Below are 19302 nucleotides of genomic sequence, written 5' to 3'. Positions count from 1 at the left end.
GGCTTCTTGGCACTGTCAGAAGTCCGAACACCTCAATAACAGGAGTCTGACTCTTTGTTAAAAATAGCCTCGGTAGATAACCCTCTCAGTCATCCGGAATTTTTAATCAACCGGCAACACGCCGGTCCCGTCGGTGCCGGATACCAAAGAGTTTCCTGTACATTGTTTAATTAAAATAATTTTAATATTTCATTTTTTAAAGCCCAAAAAGCTCCTTTTAGATCACCGAGTAGACTGTACAGCTAATTTACTAAAGGTAAAATATTACACCCTGAAACGGAAAGATACAGGCTTCACAAGTAATATTTTTTAATACTATTTGTCTGCCTCTTTACAAAACTTGGTTAATATGCACAAAACCTTGTCCTTCCCTCACCAAAGCCTGCTTCCAGTTATTTACATTAGAAGTCTTTTTGCTGTACCTCCCACAGTGAATTTGCAATATTTCCCTAAGATGCAAGCACTTCATTTGTTTGTTCTACTACCCTCTCTCCCCAAAGTCCTCCACCATTTTCTCAGTTATTTGCTCAATTAGAAAAGGTATTGTGTCCTTCCCTTTCCCATACTGGATTTATATTTCTTGCTGAAGTTATCATTGGTTTGGTGTGACACTGCCCAAGGAGGATTTCTCCACTGAAGTGTCCAGTAACCACCAACTGAACAGGTGGTCACTTACGAAGGTCTGGGCCTGGCTGAGTGACGGACTCTGGCCACAATGCCTGACTCCGTATCGGAGAGCTTTGTAAACATGCCCCCCTGGTCATGGCGTAAATATCACTTCCACTATGTGATCAAAAAAGTGAATTCGATTTTTATTTAATGGCTTAAGCTACGTGAAATTATATATCTTTTTAAATTGTGTGCTTTTTTTCCCCCTGCATTCACACCTTGCAGCTGTTTGACACTTGCTGCAGGGCTGTTCCAGTACACAGTATTGTAGTGTCATAGAAACAGGATAAAAGCTACAACACTCATGATGCATTTCATTCGTCTGGAATTTATCAACAGGAGCTGTAACTCCTCAGATTTCCTCTACCTGGTTGTCATGTGATTATTGCAGTGTACTCTGGGAAACAGGAACAAGATAAAAACTAGAACTCCCATCATACCGCTCTCGCTGTCTTTCAGTTTTGTCCATAAGAACATAAGAAATAGGAGCAGGAGTAGGCCATATGGCCCCTCGGGCCTGCTCCGCCATTCAATAGGATCATGGCTGATCCGAATCTAGACTCACGTCCACTTCCCTGCCCTCTCCCCGTAACCCCTAATTCCCTTATCTGCTAGGACAATGTCTATCTCCATTTTAAATTTATTTAATGTTGCAGCTTCCACAGCTCTCTGGGGTAGCAAATTCCATAGATTTACTACCCTCTGAGTGAAGAAGTTTCTCCTCATCTCAGTTTTGAAAGGGCAGCCCCTTATTCTAAGATTATGCCCCCTAGTTCTAGTTTCACCCATCGGTGGAAACATCCTCACCGCATCCACCCAATCAAGCCCCCTCACAATCTTATACGTTTCGATAAGATCGCCTCTCATTCTTCTGAACTCCAATGAGTAGACTGCTGCAAATCCTCAGCCCATGTGAAATTTTCAGATCCCAGACAGCAGGGTAGGTCTAAATGGGAGAGCCTTTTTGCAAGCAGTTCTACTGTAAGGGTTTGGGGCTTCTTTAAACTGGTTTGAAGTAATTTTCCTGGTCTTGCAGCCTTTGCCTGCACATCAGACCAATTCCAATAAAACCAATTTTAAAACAGCGGTTTCGAATCGCTACCCCACCTTCCAGTTCTGACTGCAGGGCTTATAATTATTGATATTAAAACAGACACGTAGTTTGGATGAGAGAAAAAAATCAAGTTTTATTAACTAAAAGAAACTATAATCAAAATATCAAACTATCCCACACGAACACAGTAAAATTGTAAAACTATATAACGGGGGTTGCAGACGGCGAAAACGAGGGATACAATGGCTACAATGTTACTTAAACAATCTTAGCAATTACCTTAAATCACCATCCCCCAAACTCCTTAACTAGGTTGCTTTGCTGAGGAGTCAGAACACCCTGCTCACCTTTGGTCCAGCGAAGTAAAAGAGAGAGCAATAGCTTCTCAGCCGCTATCTTTATACCTGGTGAGGCCCCTGCCGTTCCGCCTTGCAAGGGCTGTGTGCAAAATTCCCCACCCAAAAGGGTCCAATACACAAGAGAAAGCTGTGATTGGCTAACTCAAAGTGGTTAAACTGGGTTAATGTGTCTTCCGGAGCTTCCTGGGCTGAAACAAAAGGGAGATACAACTGCTCTATTGTCCAGTGCTGGGTGATTTAAAACCCATTCAAATCTTGAACGTTTCCCATTCAAGGTACAAAAGTCTCTATTGCAGTTTAGATGTATCCACTCGATATACAAACAAATGCTAATAGCATTCAATTGCTTTGTAAACAAAGCATTGTCCTTTGTCTTCGGCCATGTGGTGACAGCCATTTTTATCCCTGGAAATTTAAAAGCACATCGCCCAGGGATTCTTTAATCAAAAATGAATCTTCAGAACTGTAAATTATTGTGAATTCTTACACTACCAATAAGTATTGGAATTAATATTTGTTAAAATGGCATTTAACTTTTTTAAAATGAGCCCATGGTTTTTTGCCTCCATGATTTTAACTTGAAGTTCATGCCACATATTGATCATTGTATGCGAAGAACATTTTCCTGCCATTAGTCCTATAACACAATTCATAAAGTCTTGCACCTTTTCAGTGAAATATTCCAGAAGTTAGGGAGTGGTTTGTAAAGTATGGGAGGTCTCAATCCAGTTTCACTCGAGTGATACTAAAGTTCTTCTAGATGCCTCACGACTTGTTACAGTAGTGAAATGTCACCGTTCTAAACAGTCTTTCTAAAAAAAAACACTGACTTTGCCAGAATTTTAGTTTCAAATCTAATATCAAAATAACATGCAATCTCCCATGTTTGGAAAGCAACCATGAGCAGTTTTTTTCCCCCTCTTTTCCACCCCCACCCCCCTTGTGTTTTTGCATGTAACATATTTTGCATAACCTTCCGTGATGCATGAACGAAACTGTCCATCATATTAAAATGAGTGTAAAATATAAGGGGAATGCTACTACGTAGGTAATTGCACGCCCCTGCTTTGTGCACTAATTGTGCTGTTTTTGCCCAGTTGTGCTGTCCAGTGACGACGAAGAGGAAGAAGATGACAATGCCAGTACTGGAAGTAGCAGAATGGACAGTGTTCATTCCGCTGGTAGAACTACTGACGCTGCAAGTCTTTCTCCTGTGCCCTCCACTAAACCCTTAGAGCCCGCCTCGGAGGAGACGCCTGATGGAAATGCAGCTGATCAGATTTCCGAAAACACTCTCACAGAAGTAGAATCTGCAGCCACGTTGCCAAGAAAGGCTAAGATGAAAGACAAGGTAATGCAGCACGCAACTCCAATATCTGTTTGGGTTTTAAATGTGAAATAAAGAAAAAGAAAGACTTGAATTTATATAGCGCCTTTCATGACCTCATCCCAAAGAGGTCTGCAGCCAATTAAGTACTTTAAAAAATAAAAAAATAAAAAAAGTGTAGTCACTACTGTAATGGAAACATGGCAGCCAATTTGTGCACAGCAGCACCCACAAACAGCATTGTGGCAATGACCAGATAATCTGTTTTTAGTGATGTTGGTTGAGGGATAAATATTGGCCCCAGGACACCAGGGAGAATTCCTGCTGCTCTTAAAAGATCTCATGGCACGATTTTGATGTCCCTGAGAGATCAGACGGGGTTTCGGTTTGACGTCTCATCCGAAAGACAGCATCTCCGACAGTACAGCACTCCCTCAGTACTGCATTGGAGTGCCAGCTTAAATTTTGTGCTCAAGTCTCTGGAGCGAGGTTTGAACCCACAACCTTCTGACTCAGGTGAGAACACTACCACTGAGCCATGGGTTGCGTTCAGTAAAGTTTCTTGTGAAATCTGTTCACTGTAAAGTACATCATAGGAGAAACCTTTACCTGTCGGTGCTTTAACTGCATGCTTGCCCTGAGATTGAAGTTGATGGCTGGCTCGATCACTGCATTGCAAATGTAATAATGAATGTTTTGTGTGGAGAGTGAATTTGAATTGCATGGTGCCCATGTTCATGGTGAAGTAACGAGCCTAAATGATTCGGGAGCTTGTATAAACCGGCGAGCCTTCTCCCAAGTCATTTTGTACAATCTATTGAGGGGCATTTTATTTTTCCAATAAATTTATCTAAATAATTCTTGAAGTAATTATTTTATTTACAGCACATTTTGTCAACAGCTTAAAAAAGGAAATGTTTCATAATTTGTGTTGAGGTTTATGATCTCTTTTCCCCCCCCCCCCCCCCCCCCCTGTAAAACCGTTTCTGTGTGTAAACTTCCAACAGTTTCTGTCTCCAACTCTTTCTGAAAGATTTTGGCTTCAATTAGTGAAGTGTCCAGAAGGTTTGCACTGTGCAGGAGTTATGTGCGGTGGAGTTAGGTTTCACGTATCGTCAATTGGGTAAGCAGGGTGAAGCTGTCTCCGCCAGGAATTTTCTCACCGCTCTTGAGTCGGGTCTGGACACAACTCCAGAGTTATACTGTCACTGCCTTGTTGCTGCGGTTTCTTTTGTATTTTCCATAGTCTTGTGATTGTGTGTGTGTGTGTATGATTTCCTCATCAATTGAAAACCCACATAAAATCAAGTTCTTTGAAACTTGCTCTTGGTACATTTGCTTAAGACGGTATTTTCAAGAAAAAAGTGTTTTTTCTTTTCCTGTTCCTTTTTGCTTTTCAAACTTTTATAACTGAATTGATTCTTTTTTTAATTGACAAATTTTACAAATTAAAATTTATATGTTGAGGACTTGTCTTGTTTTGCTTGGTGATTTGTATGTTGAGTGATCTATTAAGAACTTAAAAATTCACACACAGTTCCAGTTTTATATACATTTTTAAATGACCACATATTTGCTTTAATAAGTCCTCTTTCACTTGTTGAACTGCAAATGTATAAACCTAACTTTCAAATAGAATGCAGCTTTCCTAGCTGCTATCTCTTTCTCATTTCTTCATCCTTCATGTACAGTTCAGTATGCTGCTGGAGGAGTGGAGGAAAGTAACAGCACACTGTTCCTTTTAGCTAACTTTTTGGAGTTCTTTCAATCTCCCAAATGAACTAAGTAATTTCTGACCTGCGTAGAAAGATCTCAATATATTTTCTGGTTCTAGACAGTTTATGCCGAGGAGTGTTGGGTTTGACAACTTAGGTGATGGAGTTCTTTCAAAGAGATCAAAGGAGAGAACTATTATCCCTCCCTGCTTGAGAAATATTTTTACAACAGGTTTTCCAAATATTCTTCCTATTATTGTTTAATTGTAAATAAAGTTAATAATTGCACTAGTCTGTAAACTTCTGGATTGTGTGATATCTCTTATTCCGGAAACCATTAGTTTTGTATCCGTGTGTTAATGGAGACACGGAATGCAGGAGTTGGTTTAACAGGTGTTTACTGAACAAAGTCTGGAGGTGAACTAAAAGATACAAGTCGCTATACAGGCTTATATACCCGAGTGGTCACTACCGGTATTACAGTACACAGGGGCTCTTAAAGGTACATACACTACAATTCCTCCCCTTTTAGATAATTAGTACATAACATTTTAAGTAATCATTAACATGTTTACAAGAACAATAATCTACACATTTGCTGCAGTTAATCAATTATAAGTCAGTCTCTCTGGAGGCTTCCTGACTCGGTCCGGATAACGCCTCGGTGGTGTAGTAGTCTTCGGTGGTGTAGTAGGTTCTTTTGGCAAGGTCGATTCGGCTTGAATGCCAGTGTCGGGTTCATCTGGTTCCAGTATCACTGGATCGGAGGTAGATACTATGGGTATCTCTGCTTCATCATTAGGCGTATAGAGTTGTGGTGTAGGTTGTCCCTTTTCGGATGATTCTATGATCTGGTCAGCATGGCGCCTTATTATGCTTTCACCAATGTCCACGGTATACATCAGCAGTCCTAGTCGTGTGCAAATAGTTCCAGGCTGCCATTTCTCGGTACGGTAGTCCCGGGCCAAAACTTGTTGACCTATCTGGAAGGTTCTAGTTGGCCTTTCATTCATGCCTTGAAATTGCCGGTTCTCTACGTCCCTTCTGATGTTTGGCTTGATCAAATCCAGCCGGCATCTTAGTCTTCTATTGAAAAACATCATGGCGGGAGTTTGGTTTGTAACCACATGTGTTGCATTCCTGTATGCAAACAAGAAGTTATCTACCTTATGTTGTAGATTTATGTCTTCATTACCCATGGCCTTTATGGCCTTCTTGAAGGTCTGGACAAACCTTTCAGCTAATCCATTGGTGGCGGGATGGTATGGGGCGGACGTGTAGTGCTTAACCCCATTGTTTTTTAAGAACTTCCTGAATTCTTCGGACACAAATTGCGGTCCATTATCAGAACAGATCTGTTCAGGCAGCCCATTCCTGGCAAATATGGTCCTTAATACTGTGATGGTTTTTTCCGTGGTGGTGGAGGACATCTTTATTACCTCCGGCCACTTGGAGTGTGCATCAACCGCGATTAAGAACATTGAGTCCATAAATGGACCAGCAAAGTCGATATGTACCCTTTGCCATGGAGATGAGGGCCACTCCCATGGATGTAGAGGGGCTTGTGGTGGGGCGTTTTGGACCTTCTGGCATCCTAGACAGCTCTTGGTCATTTCTTCGATGTCTCCATCGATACCTGACCACCACACTAACGCTCTGGCTAGGTTCTTCATTTTCACTCCACCCAGATGCCCCTCGTGAAGCTCCTTTAGCACTTTATCCTGGAGTTTGGGTGGAATCACCACTCTGGATCCACACATCAAGGTTCCTCGGCACACTGACAGCTGTTCTCTTCTTTGCGAGAATGCTGGCAACAGTGGTTCGCCATGTGCTGGCCATCCCTTCACCGTTAAATCGTAGACTCGTGTGAGAGTCGGGTCATTTCTCGTTTCCTTTTCAATGGTAGAATTTGTTACTGGTAGACATTCTACTATGGTTGAGTGGAACATCTCCACTGGGTCCACTGTAGATGCCTCTTCTATCGTTGGCAACGGTAGGCGCGATAAACCGTCAGCATCCCCATGCTGTTTTGATCCTTTGTATTCTATGTCATATTGGTGTGCCCCTAGGAAAAGGGACCACCTCTGTACCCTTTGCTCTGTCATAATGGGAACGCCCTTTTTAGGGTTGAATATGGGGACGAGGGGTTGATGGTCAGTCAACAAGGTAAATTTTTGTCCGTGTAGGTAATGGTTGAATTTCTTCACTCCCCACACCAGGCTGAGTGCTTCCCTGTCGATCTGGGCATAGTTACGCTCAGCTGAATTCAATGAGCGTGACGCAAAAGCTATCGGCCGCTCCGAGCCATCAGGGAATCTATGCGATAATACCGCTCCTACGCCGTAAGGGGATGCATCGCACGCCAGTCTGATTGGCAGTGATGGGTTGTAATGAGCCAACACTTCCTTGGACGTGATCAAGCCTTTGCATTTATGGAAGGCACGTTTACAGTCTTCGCTCCATTTCCAAATTACTCCGGTTTGTAGCAGTGCGTTATGAGGGTGCAGAACAGTTGACAAGTTCGGTAAAAATTTATGATAGTAATTTATCAATCCCAGGAACGACCTTAATTGTGAGACATTTTCAGGTGCTGGGGCTTTTATGACCACTTCAATTTTTTCAGGTGACTTATGCAACCCTTCTTCGTTAATTATATGGCCACAATATGATATTTGTTTCTGGAAAAATTCGCACTTGGGGCGATTTGCTCGTAGGCCCCGTTCTCTCAGCCTAGTGAGCACCTGCTCCAAATTGGCATGGTGCTCGTTGTCGTTTTCTCCTGTTACAAGGATGTCGTCTAGGTAGCATTGAGTCCCCGGAATCCCTTGCAGGACTTGCTCCATAGCTCTTTGCCAGATAGCTGGAGCTGATGCTACTCCGAAAACCAGTCGATTGTACTGGTACAGGCCTTTGTCTGTGTTTATCGTGAGATACTTTTTAGAGGCCTCCTCAACCTCCATCTGTAGATATGCCTGTGCCATGCCAATTTTTGTGAAACGTTTCCCTCCGGATAGTGAGGCGAAAATATCTTCTATCCTCGGAAGATACTGTACCGTGTGAAGGACCGGGTTTACAGTCACCTTGAAGTCCCCACAGATGCGAATTTTTCTTTGTTCTTCAGATTTATCATTATTCAACGTTTTCTTCATGACCGGGACGATGGGTGTTGCCCACTCGCTCCAATCTACCTTGGATAACACGCCTGCCTTTTCCAAATTCTCCAGCTCTGCCTCGACTGCTGGACGAATTGCGTATGGCACCGGCCTTGCCTTAAAAAACTTGGGAATTGCCGCATCTTCCACTTTTATTGAGGCGGTGACGCCTTTCAAGGTTCCTAGTTCCTGTTGAAACACTTCTTTGGCGTTAGCCAAGGTGTCTTTTAATCGTTCAGGTATGACGTCATCATCATTTTTTCTTACTGGTCACCGTCAGTGCCTGAATGGAGTGCCAGTCTAAACGTATCTTCCTGATCCATTCACGTCCCAACAACGGTGGACCACCATCTTGCAGAACGTATAAATACAACTTCTGTATTTCCTTGCCGTTGTATACAACAGGCACCTTTATTTTCCCTCTGGGGTATACCTTCTGCCCCGTATATGTCTTCAAGATAATGGATGTGTCCTTCAAAGGTATATGCGGAAATAGCCACTCGTAATCCCGTCGACTTATGACGGTCAGAGCTGATCCTGTATCTAGCTCCATTTTTAACTGGGGACCCCGCTATCTTAAGGGTAACCCAAATGGTCTGGTAATCTTCTTTGGCAATTACATTATGTAATTTGAGACAGCTTAGTCTCTTGTTTCCGGAGTCGCTATCGCTCTTCTGGTCTTCGGAGCTACTGTCCGTCATCATTTGTACCTTTCTGTACTTTTCCTTATTGATTTTTTTTTCTGTCAGTGGATTTTTTGTTTCCAGATCGGCATACACGTGCAATGTGTCCCATCTTTCCGCATTGCCTGCATGCTTTGTCCTTGAACTAGCAGTCCATCTGGTCATGGGTGGATCTGCCGCAGTGATAACATCTCTCGAAACCCCGTGTCATTTCATGGGTGCCGAAGTCCTGTGGCTTTTGCTGTATCTCTGCAGCTCCTCTTGCTGCTGCTTCGTATGATACAGCCACACTGAAAGCCTTGTCCAGTGTCAAATCTTTCTCAGAAAGTAGCCTTTTCTGTGTTCCTTCACTTTGGAGACCGCAGACGAATTTGTTTCGTAGAGAATCTGCCAGTCCTGCCCCGAATTGGCAGTGCTTTGACAGCTTTCTTAATTCGGTGAGGTAATCAGCATTACTTTCATTCTTGTGCTGATTCCTCCTGAAGAATTTGAATCGTTCCGCTATCAGCAGCGGTGTTGGGTTTAAGTGCTCCTGTAGGGTATCAACAATCTCCTTAAAATTCTTGTCCATCGGTTTGGCTGGAGTGATCAAGTTTCGTAACAGCCCGTATGTCCTTGCGCCCATCAGATTTAGAAGTACCGATGCCTTTTTATCATCCTTTACTTCATTCGCTGTGCAATATACCTCCACTCTTTCCACATATGTGGTCCAATCCTCTATATCACTATTGAAAGCAGTAATATTGCCAGTCTTAGGCATCCTGAAAATAAAAAATGGCGCCTCCCGCCGCTGCCGCTGCTGACAACGCTGTTCTCCGCGGTTTTTATTTACACAGATATTTTTAATAGTTGGAGACTCGTTCCCGCCGGACTCTCTGGGACTTTTCCCTCCCTCTGCTTGGTCCGAATGCCGACCTGCTTTGCAGCGCCGGCCGTCTCCCGAGTGCTCCACCCTCCGTCTCTGTTTGCCTCCGCCTTCTGACTCGCTGCTCGGCCCCGCTGCAGAGACACCCGATCGCGCCCCAGCCCGCTGCCCAGGAAGGATTAGTGCAGTACCTGCCACCAGCCCGGCTAGCTGGTGAAACCACAGGGTTTTTTTTTTGGTTTTTTTTTCTTCGACCTTCGTCTGAGGAATCGATTTCCTTGAGGTGCTGCCGAATTGCAGGTAAGTCCGTTTCCAATTCGTCGCCACTGTTGTATCCGTGTGTTAATGGAGACACGGAATGCAGGAGTTGGTTTAACAGGTGTTTACTGAACAAAGTCTGGAGGTGAACTAAAAGATACAAGACGCTATACAGGCTTATATACCCGAGTGGTCACTACCGGTATTACAGTGCACAGGGGCTCTTAAAGGTACATACACTGCAATTAGTGCAAGACTACATTAATTACAGCAAGTGGGGTCATTGTTGGCCCCTGGGGCAGTTCTGTGAGGCCATGTACAGCAAAGAAGCAGCCTCTGAATCACAGGCGCAAAGCTCAGCTTACAGGAATCGATTCTGAAAATCCAAAACAATGTAAAGATACATAACAGTTCGTGTAAGTTGGGTTTCTTGTGTTCTGTGTTGTCTAAGAAATGATGCACAGTTCTTCTGGCTCCCTTGCAAGGGAGTGAAGCTTGCTTCTGCAGCTCGAAGTATATATTGGCCGTGGAAGGGGTACAGCGCAGATTCATCAGAATGATACAGGAGCTTAGAGGGTTAAGTTGAGGACAGGTTGCATGAACTTGGCTTGTATTCCCTTGATTATAGAAGATTGAGGGGTGATCTGATCGAGGTGTTAAAAGGAATCAATAGGGTAGACACAGAGAAACTATTTCCTCGTGGGGGAATCAAGAATGAAGGGACATGATCTTAAAATTAGGGCTTGTTTAGGAGGAAAATCAGGAAGCATTTTTTTCTCACAAAGGGTAGTAGAAATCTGTGATTCTCCCTCAAAAGGCTGCAGATGTTGGGACAATTGGAGCTTTCATGACTGAGATCGCTAGATTTTTGTTGGGTAAGGGGTATCGAAGGATATGGAGCAAAGGCAGGTCAATGTAGTTGAGGTACAGATCAGTCATGATCTAATTGCATGGCGGAGCAGGCTCGGGGGTGCTGTTCCTATGTGTCTAAACTTCAGGCTACTTACATCTCCAAATAAATACTTTAAGCTCCAGTTCCAAAAATTAAGGGTGATCTGGATATGTACTGGCAAGATCTGAAACACAAGCAATACTTGTGGTGCCACATTTGTTTCAATCATAGGGTTGTAGTCCTGAAGAAGGAGGGGTATCCTTACCCAGATGTTTGCAATACCTGCCGGTATCTGCTCCCATTTTGTTTCTGCACGTTCTGCAGAGCCCACTGCGTTAAAGGAAGGGGAAAAAATGTAAAATGCTACAAATAAGACTCATGATTTTAGGATTAAACTAAGTAATTAGCCCCTTTAAGGATGAATTCTAAATTTACAATTAAATCCAATAAAAGCTGCAAATGTGGTTATTGCCAAGTTGTGGTGTGCCGCACACAGCGGTTCATGCAGGAAGCATTTCATCATCTCTGTGGTGGACTGCAGCATGAAGGTGGACTGCACCTTTTGGTTCCTGTGCCGCGTACAGGTGGCTAAACCAAGATCTGGGACGAGGCATGAGGATGCACTAACGATAGACGTCAACTTCTTTAAGCATCAAACTCTATGCAGGCAGCTGCAAGCTTTTATAATTACTTCAAAGTATTCTCATTTGGTCTAAAGTTCTTTTGCTGTCTGAACCAGATTTGGATTAAGGAAGAGGAGTTAGGGGAGTTATCCCCAGCGTCCTGGCCAATATTTATCCCTCAACCAATATCACTAAAGCAGATTATCTGGTCATTATATTGCTGTTTGTGGGACCTTGCTGTGCACACATTGTCTGCCGCGTTTCCTACATTCCAACAGTGACTACACTTCAAAAGTACTTCACTGGCTGTAAAGTACTTTGGGACGTCCGGTGGTCGTGAAAGGCGCTGTAGAAATGCAAGTTGTTCTTTAAGTCCAAAGTTTTCTGAACGCAAGCACTTTTTTTAATACAATTAAATGTGCTCTCTCTGCTCTCTTTACAGTTTGGAAATCCTTACCATGAAACAGCGGGCAAAAAAAGAAAATTTGAGGTTGCTCAGACACACGCTGAAGTTCTTAGTTCGCAAGTGGAAAGCAGCTGTGAAAGTATTATTCTCAAGTGCCGAAGTATACGAATTGGAACCTTTCGAACAACGGTATTGGAACCTGTTATTGTAAGTGCAGTCGTTGAAATTTCTACGTTGTTGAAGCAGTTTTTTTTTGTTGCCAGACCACAGTGGATTTAAAAAAGTTAAACTTTACATTCACACTCCAAAACAGGGGAAGGTGGGGAGTGCAATTTTTAAAAAGCATAGTCAGACTTGACATGAAGGAAGGAGACTGACAAACTCATTTACCTTACTGAGGCTCTGGACAGGAGAATTCACTGGGGAGAAGTAGCCAGGCAGAAGCACTGGCACCAGCAAGGTTCTCAATTTCACTCAGTGGCAAGCAAATGGGTTACCAGGCTACTGATGGCTGTCCGTTTTATTACGTTGAGATATTTAGAATCCTTTCCAGTGTGGAAGCGAACCACTCGCTTTCCTGTGGTGTTGCACATGGTGTCAAGGGCAAGTGTAGTGTACACATTGAGTGGGGTGGGCGAGGTTGAATAATTGGACTGGGGTTTAGGTAGGACTGTGTTGTCAGCTGGAAGAGGCAAGACGGGAAGGAGAAGGTAGAGGAAGGTTAGGGAGCGATAACAAGCAGGCTTCGCGGGAAGGGGGTGGTAAAGCAGTGGGAGAAAGAAAAGGGGGGGGAAAAAACACGGCTTTATATAGCATCTTTCATAACCTCAAGATGTACCACAGTGAAATAAGTACTTTTGAAGTGTAATCACTGTTCTAATGCAGGAAACGTGGCAGCCAATTGTGCACAGCCAGGTCCCACAAACAGCAATGTGATGATGACCAGACGATCTGTTTTTAATGTTGGTTGAGGGCTAAATGTTGGTCAGGACACTGGGGAGAACTCCCCTGCTCCTTCGAAATAGTGCCATGGGCTCTTTTACGTCCACCTAAGAGAGACATTTCATCCGAAAGACATTTCTACACTGGAGTGTCAGCCTGGATTATGTGCTCAAGCCTCTGGAATGGGACTTGAACTCGCAACCTTCTGACTCAGGCGGGAGTGCTACCTACTTAGCCATGGCTGACACCAAACATGAGAGAATCAAATGATGCCAGAGTGGGTGGAGCACGTAGAAAGTTGCTGAACCTTTGGAGCCTGTAACACCTCAAAAGCAGAACCAGAGGCAGGGAGGACCATTTTTAAAAAAAATAGTCTGAATTGACATTGAGGAGGAGGGCTGGCAAACTCATAAACCTTAGAGGTTCTGTTTCAGCTCTCTGCTTTGATCCTTCCCCTACAAAGGTGCAGAAATATTTTCCCCTACCATTGCCCTTAATGCTGGCTCCAATGTATCCCTAAGGGATTGGGGTCACCAAGCTATGGACAGCAGTTGGGGCCAGACATGACCCTGATCAGCAAGGCACAAGCTGAAGTTGGGGCAGGCTGCTGAGAGCTAGGTACAAATGCAGCAGACAGAGCAGAAGTGCAAGTGGGGCCTGGAAGCAATGCCAGGCTTGGAGTAGTGATAGCAGTCGGGCTGGCGGCTGACTGACTGGGGATGAGGGGTGGCAGATAGTGGGAGCCATGCTGTTGACTAGCAATAATGGGCAGCATAGCAAAGCCCAAGAGAGAGCCATGATTGTATATATCATCATCTTCGGCAGTCCCTCAGAACAGAGGATGACTTGCTTCCACACTAAAAATGAGTTCTCAGGTGACTGCTGAGTCCAATGCAGGACCTACAGTCTCTGCCACAGGTGGGGCAGACAGTGGTTGAAGGGGCAGGTGGGCGGGGTGTTTGGGTTGACTTGTGCTCCTTGCGCTGCCTGCGCTTGGCTTCCGCTTGCTCTCGGCAAAGAGACTCGAGGTGTTCGGCGCCTTCCCGGATGCTTCTCCTCCACTTTGTGCGGTCTTGGGCCAGGGATTCCCAGGTGTCGGTGGGGATGTTGCACTTTTTCAAGGAGGCTTTGAGGGTGTCCTTGAAGCGTTTCCTCTGCCCACCTGACGCTCTCTTACCATGTCGGAGCTCCGAGTAGAGCGCTTGCTTTGGGAATTTTGTATTGGCATGCGGACTACGTCCATCGGAGCTGATCGAGCGTGATCAAAGCTTTGATGCTGGGGATGTTGGCCTGAGCGAGAACACTGACGTTGGTGCGCCTATCCTGCCAATTACTTTGGGAGCTAGGGAATGAATATATATTTAGAAAGGGAGTATATATTTTTGTAGCTCTTGGGAATGAATGGCCTGGAATTTGCTCTCGGCGGTGAAGCGACTGCGCCCGCCGCTGACCTTGAAAGCTGCCCATAAAGATCTAGCAATCTCTGGCATCAATTTCAGCTGTCCTGACCTGTGTTTGAACCTGACACCAAATCGAGCAAATCTCCAGCGTCCAACACAGTGATATCATCAAGCAGCCTGGGCAGCCAATCACGTTGAAGAATTCTCACAGACAGCAAACCAGGAAGTAAAATGCACAGATTCTAATTTACTACTTATAAATTTTGCAGAACGCAAAATAAAGATTGGGGCATACACATAGGATTATGGTAGAAGCTGAAATGGCATAAACTTTAAAAAAAAGAAGAAAAAAAGTGTTATTTTAAAAAAACCATGTAATTATTAATCATATTAATGGAAAATTTGACATTTCACAAATATAAAATTAGTTTTTCAGGGCCAGAACGATTGTTCAGCAGTCAATACACCGTTAAAATCCCAGTTACACCTCTTTCAACAAGGCTTAACTTTTTCAAGGTGGGGGGAGAGGGGTTGTTAACAGCGATATTCCAGCATAACGGGAAGGTTTCATCCTTCTGTGTGATTTGAATTGATTGCCGGCTCTGGGGAGGGTCCACAGCGCAACCTGTGGTGGAGCAGGGAATGACTGACCGCAAAGTTTCGATTTCTGCGTTTAATCCTGAAGATGCTGTCCGTTTCAGAGGGGTAATGGCGGCAAGCACTGACCGTTTCACCGTCATTACCACTGCAATGCCAGGGCCAATATATTTATACTTATATTGGATTTAAAATTTTAGTAATATTTACAACAGGCAGCCTACAATAACAACTTGTATTTATATAGCACCTTTAACATAGTAAAACGTTCCAAGGCGCTTCACAGGAGCGTTATCAAACAAAATTTGACACCGAGCCACATGAGATATTAGGACAGATGACCCAAAGTTTGGTCAAAGAGGTAGCTTTTAAGGCGCATCTTAAAGGAAGAGAGAGAGGTGGAGAGGTTTAGGGAGGGAATTCCAGAGCTTAGGACCCAGGCACCTAAAGGCATAATGGTGGACTGATTAAAACGGGAAGTGCAAGAGACCAGCATTGGTGCAGCGCAGAGACCTTGGAGACTTGTGGGGCTAGCGGTTACTAAGATGGGGGAGAGGTGAGGCCGTGGAGGGATTGGAAAATCAGGATGAGAACTTTAAAATCGAGGCATTGCTGGACCGGGAGCCAATGTAGGTCAGCGAGCACAGGGGTGCTGGGTGAATGGGACTTGGTGCGAGTTAGGGCATGGGCGGCAGAGTTTTGGATGAGCTCCAGTTTATGTAGGGTGGACGATGGGAGGTTGGCTAGGAGAGCATTGGAATAGTCAAGTGTAGAGGTAACAAAGGCATGCGTTTCAGCAGCAGATGAGCTGAAGCGGGCGGAGTTATGCCAGGAAGTGCAGACAGGAATAACAACAGAAAATGCTGGAAATACTCAGCAGGCCAGGCAGCATCCGTGGAGAGAGAAACAGAGTTAACGTTTCAGGTCTGGGACCCTTCATCAGAAGTGCAGACAGGAATCCAATTTAATTTTTTAAATTAATTTAAAGGGATGCAGGAAGCTGAAAGGTGGCAAGACCCTAAATAAGGACTGAGAAAATTGAAACTAAGATGGGGCCATGGAGAAAACAGAGAAACCTGGGGAACTGGGGCTTTTGAGACTCCATCCAGTGGGTGTATGCAGCTGCAGGCATGACTGAGGTCCCATGGTGTCTCGTAGCTGCTCACTTAATAATGGGAAATCCCATTGAGGTGCTAGCTAGAGGCGCGACAGAAATGGTGACACCTAAATAAGGAGTGTGTGACAAATCTATGTAGATTGTTTGAGGTATAATTGGAAGAAAAATAAAGTTGCCAATGCTGTTGTTGAAGTGCTGTTATTTTAAGAATATATGGTGTGTTGTAAATTTGTTAAACCTAGATATCACTGATGCTATTTAACAGCTGAAGTTGTTGGATTTGCAAACACCTAAAACAGATTTTTCTTGTTTCAGTTCAGTCTAGATTTCATCAAGGTCAGTATGGGAGGTAAGTCTATTCAATTAATTATTTCTAAGATTGCGAATCAGTGGCCTGTAAAACTGGAGTTTAAAATGTGTGGGCGCAAAGAGCATCAGTATCCATTTGAGAACAAAAATAAAATTAAGAGTTGGAATGCGAAAAGAGTTGTTTGAAACAGTTTTTTGAAAAAAAATGATTGGTACCTTTTTGGAGAGCTTTTCAGTTCAACCTAGATATTGGGGTTGATGTTTCCTGATAACCACAGAAGGCTGCAGAGGAAAGACACCTAACTATCTCAATTCAGTCCCAGGGCAGTAAACCACTTCACAAAGGCAAAATATGACATTTAATACATCATCTTGCCCTCTGAGAGGCAAATAATGGGAATTTAATCTGTTGTTTGCTGGTGAAGGACAAACTGATTTAATACTGAGGTAAATTGTGCAGAAGTACATCCAAATGAATCAAAATGTACATGTGCTTTTGTAGTAAATTCCACATTTGCTCAACCTCCACTTACCATCCATTGAAGCAGGGACAGGAAGAACCCATGCACTTTCCAGTAGCTACTTGTGATTTTTTCCTTCCACCTACTCCACAGCACTCTTCTGATCACTTTCTGGTGTGGCACTTTGGTTCTTTTCCTCCTGTTGGTAGTTTATTTGGTTACCACCAAGAAGAATTGTCAACAATGTTTTATTTGGAAAAGTTGCTTCATAATTAACTAAATTTTAAATAAATGTTGTGTTTGCAGCCTTCTTGCAAAGCTTCTCAATACTTTTTGTATACTTCAGCTGATCACACTCAGTTATTGCCTTCCACTTCTAGCTTCACAACATTTTCTATTTGATGTTTAAATTCCTTGGTTGAGATGTGCGTCAGTTGGGTTGTCATCCTCATTGAAGCGTTCCCAGCAGACTCTTCCTATTGTAAGTTGATGCCAGAAGCTGGATTCAGGAGTCCATATCCTGCTATAGGTCTTTTACATTAACAAGTACAGTGGGTGCTCGCACTGTTTCCCAGCATTGTCCAACTTTGTGCAGTCCATCTTCCAAACTGTTGAAACAGGCTTGTAATTCTGAAATATGATATTGGAGGTCGAACACAAGAGGAAGAATGTTAGATTACTTAATGCAACAATGGCCTTCCTGAGATTTGGGATGTAGTTTAAATTTCTTCCTCGTTGCATTAACTCCATTTCCTTGCTGGCATTTTTTTCATAAAACCTGAGATATGGTCTTAGAACACGATCCCCTCTTCAGTTACTGCTTTGAAAAGGTACATGTTGGTATGGTAACGGAGAGCTGGTAAGCCCTTAATGGGACAGTGGTCTTTTGTTTTCCCCATTTGCTTGCATTTTCCTTTATACTGTATAAGGAGTTGCAACTACCTTTGAAGAAAGAGGAAGGTTGATCAGATGATTCTGAATCATTATCTTTTAAGCATTCTTTGTTTTTTCCATTCCTACTTGGGAGATGAATTTGGTGGAGTTACTGTAGGAGGGTGTCAGACTAGTGTAAATATTCAAAATGATTAGACTGCTGGGCACCCTGGATGAATGATTTTATTATTGTACACTTAATTTTGCTCTTCATACTAATAGTATAGTCGGCACAAACAAATGCGCTCATTGCTCCCTGTTTAAATGAAGATATTTCAATGGTGAAAATGGTACCTTTGTTTAAAAAGGGAGAAAAGGATAGACCGAGTAATTACAGGCCAGTCAGCCTGTAAAGGAAATAGCCATATTCCAAGAGGTACACCATCCTATGAACGGAATTTTGACTTTATTAAAACATGAAAACTGGGTTTAAAAATCTAAAAGTCTCAACGACACAGGCTGCAAACAGAACACAGGCTTTTGAGATAAGATCAGTTGTTAACACAAGCTGTAAACACCATGAAATGGGAATGGGTTATTGACAATAAAACAATGGCCCTATTGAAGCAAACCATTGGAGTTTCCAGAAAGTCTGCAGTTTGGGAGAAACACCATACCATTGCCCAGTTTAAAGTGTTATAAACTAACACTCCGGGAAACAGAAACTTAGAAAATTAAACAACCATATGCCTTCATAATATCACATCAAATAAAACAAGCAGACACGACGTCTGTGCGATAACCATTGAGATAGCTAGAAAACAAGTAAATACTCGGTTGAAGTGTTTTCAATTTACATGTTGTAAAATATACAGACAGAATGCTTTGTAGATATTAAATCGTGGTGCTCCAACTGAAGCGATAATTACTAGTCCTAGCCCTTTACGGGCTACCCCGGATCAGGTGCATTCCCCAGATGTTCGCCTTCAATTAAAGTTAGAGATAGCTGAATCCTATAAGATGCTTAAATGGGTCTAAAGTTCCAGACTATCTCTCTCTAAAGGAAAGGAATGACTTGAAGATGTTACCGTCCTCCAGATAGCACTTTAGTAAGTTTAACTAGACTGTAACCTTCTGGATATTATGAGGGTCCGAATACTCCCCCAGAATCTGCAACTCCTCACCAAAGAGTGTACAGAGATTGAGTTCACGAGTTTGGTACAGAAGTACTCTGAGACAATTCTAAAAAAATATAGATTTATTAAAGAACCGACATGTAGTTAAAGTTGCAGTTGACTCAACAGCTGTTAACAGTTCAAAATACAAATAGCTTACATTTCTTATTCTCAGAGATCCTTATTCTCAAATCTTAACTTCGTACATGTTTACATTTCATCTTATTTCTAATCCAGAATATCCACCAAAATCAAATAAGAGTACCTTTTTGATCCCCGAGACTCAGAGTTAAAAACTTAGAGATGCCTCTGAAGAGTGAGAGAATCGCTTTGCCCCTTTCAGCGACTTCTGACTTTCCATCTGAAAAGCTCTATTTTTATACCTTTTCTTAGTGGCTTATTCTTTGAAGTTTTTGGCTGATGTA

At 43.1% G+C, this 19302-nt stretch overlaps 1 protein-coding gene across 4 annotated transcripts in view; it reads left to right on the top strand.

The window, feature by feature from the left end:
- The window catches only part of LOC147121635 (sentrin-specific protease 6-like), a 153406-nt gene that overhangs the window by 118782 nt on the left and 15322 nt on the right, over positions 1-19302 (top strand). For all 4 annotated transcript variants that reach the window (XM_085982046.1, XM_085982049.1, XM_085982047.1 and 1 more), the window contains 3 exons: positions 3180-3433; positions 12040-12210; positions 16375-16408. In XM_085982046.1, coding sequence (XP_085838172.1) covers positions 3180-3433; positions 12040-12210; positions 16375-16408 — 459 coding nt within the window. The remainder of the gene's footprint in view (positions 1-3179; positions 3434-12039; positions 12211-16374; positions 16409-19302) is intronic.

Source organism: Somniosus microcephalus, chromosome 3, assembly GCF_052327205.1.
Source record: "Somniosus microcephalus isolate GS21.2 chromosome 3, FLI_Smic_1.0, whole genome shotgun sequence".
In the NCBI taxonomy this organism is placed as follows: Eukaryota; Metazoa; Chordata; class Chondrichthyes; order Squaliformes; family Somniosidae; genus Somniosus; species Somniosus microcephalus.
Note: the sequence above shows the minus strand (reverse complement) of the source record. Positions and strands in the feature narration are given on the sequence as shown.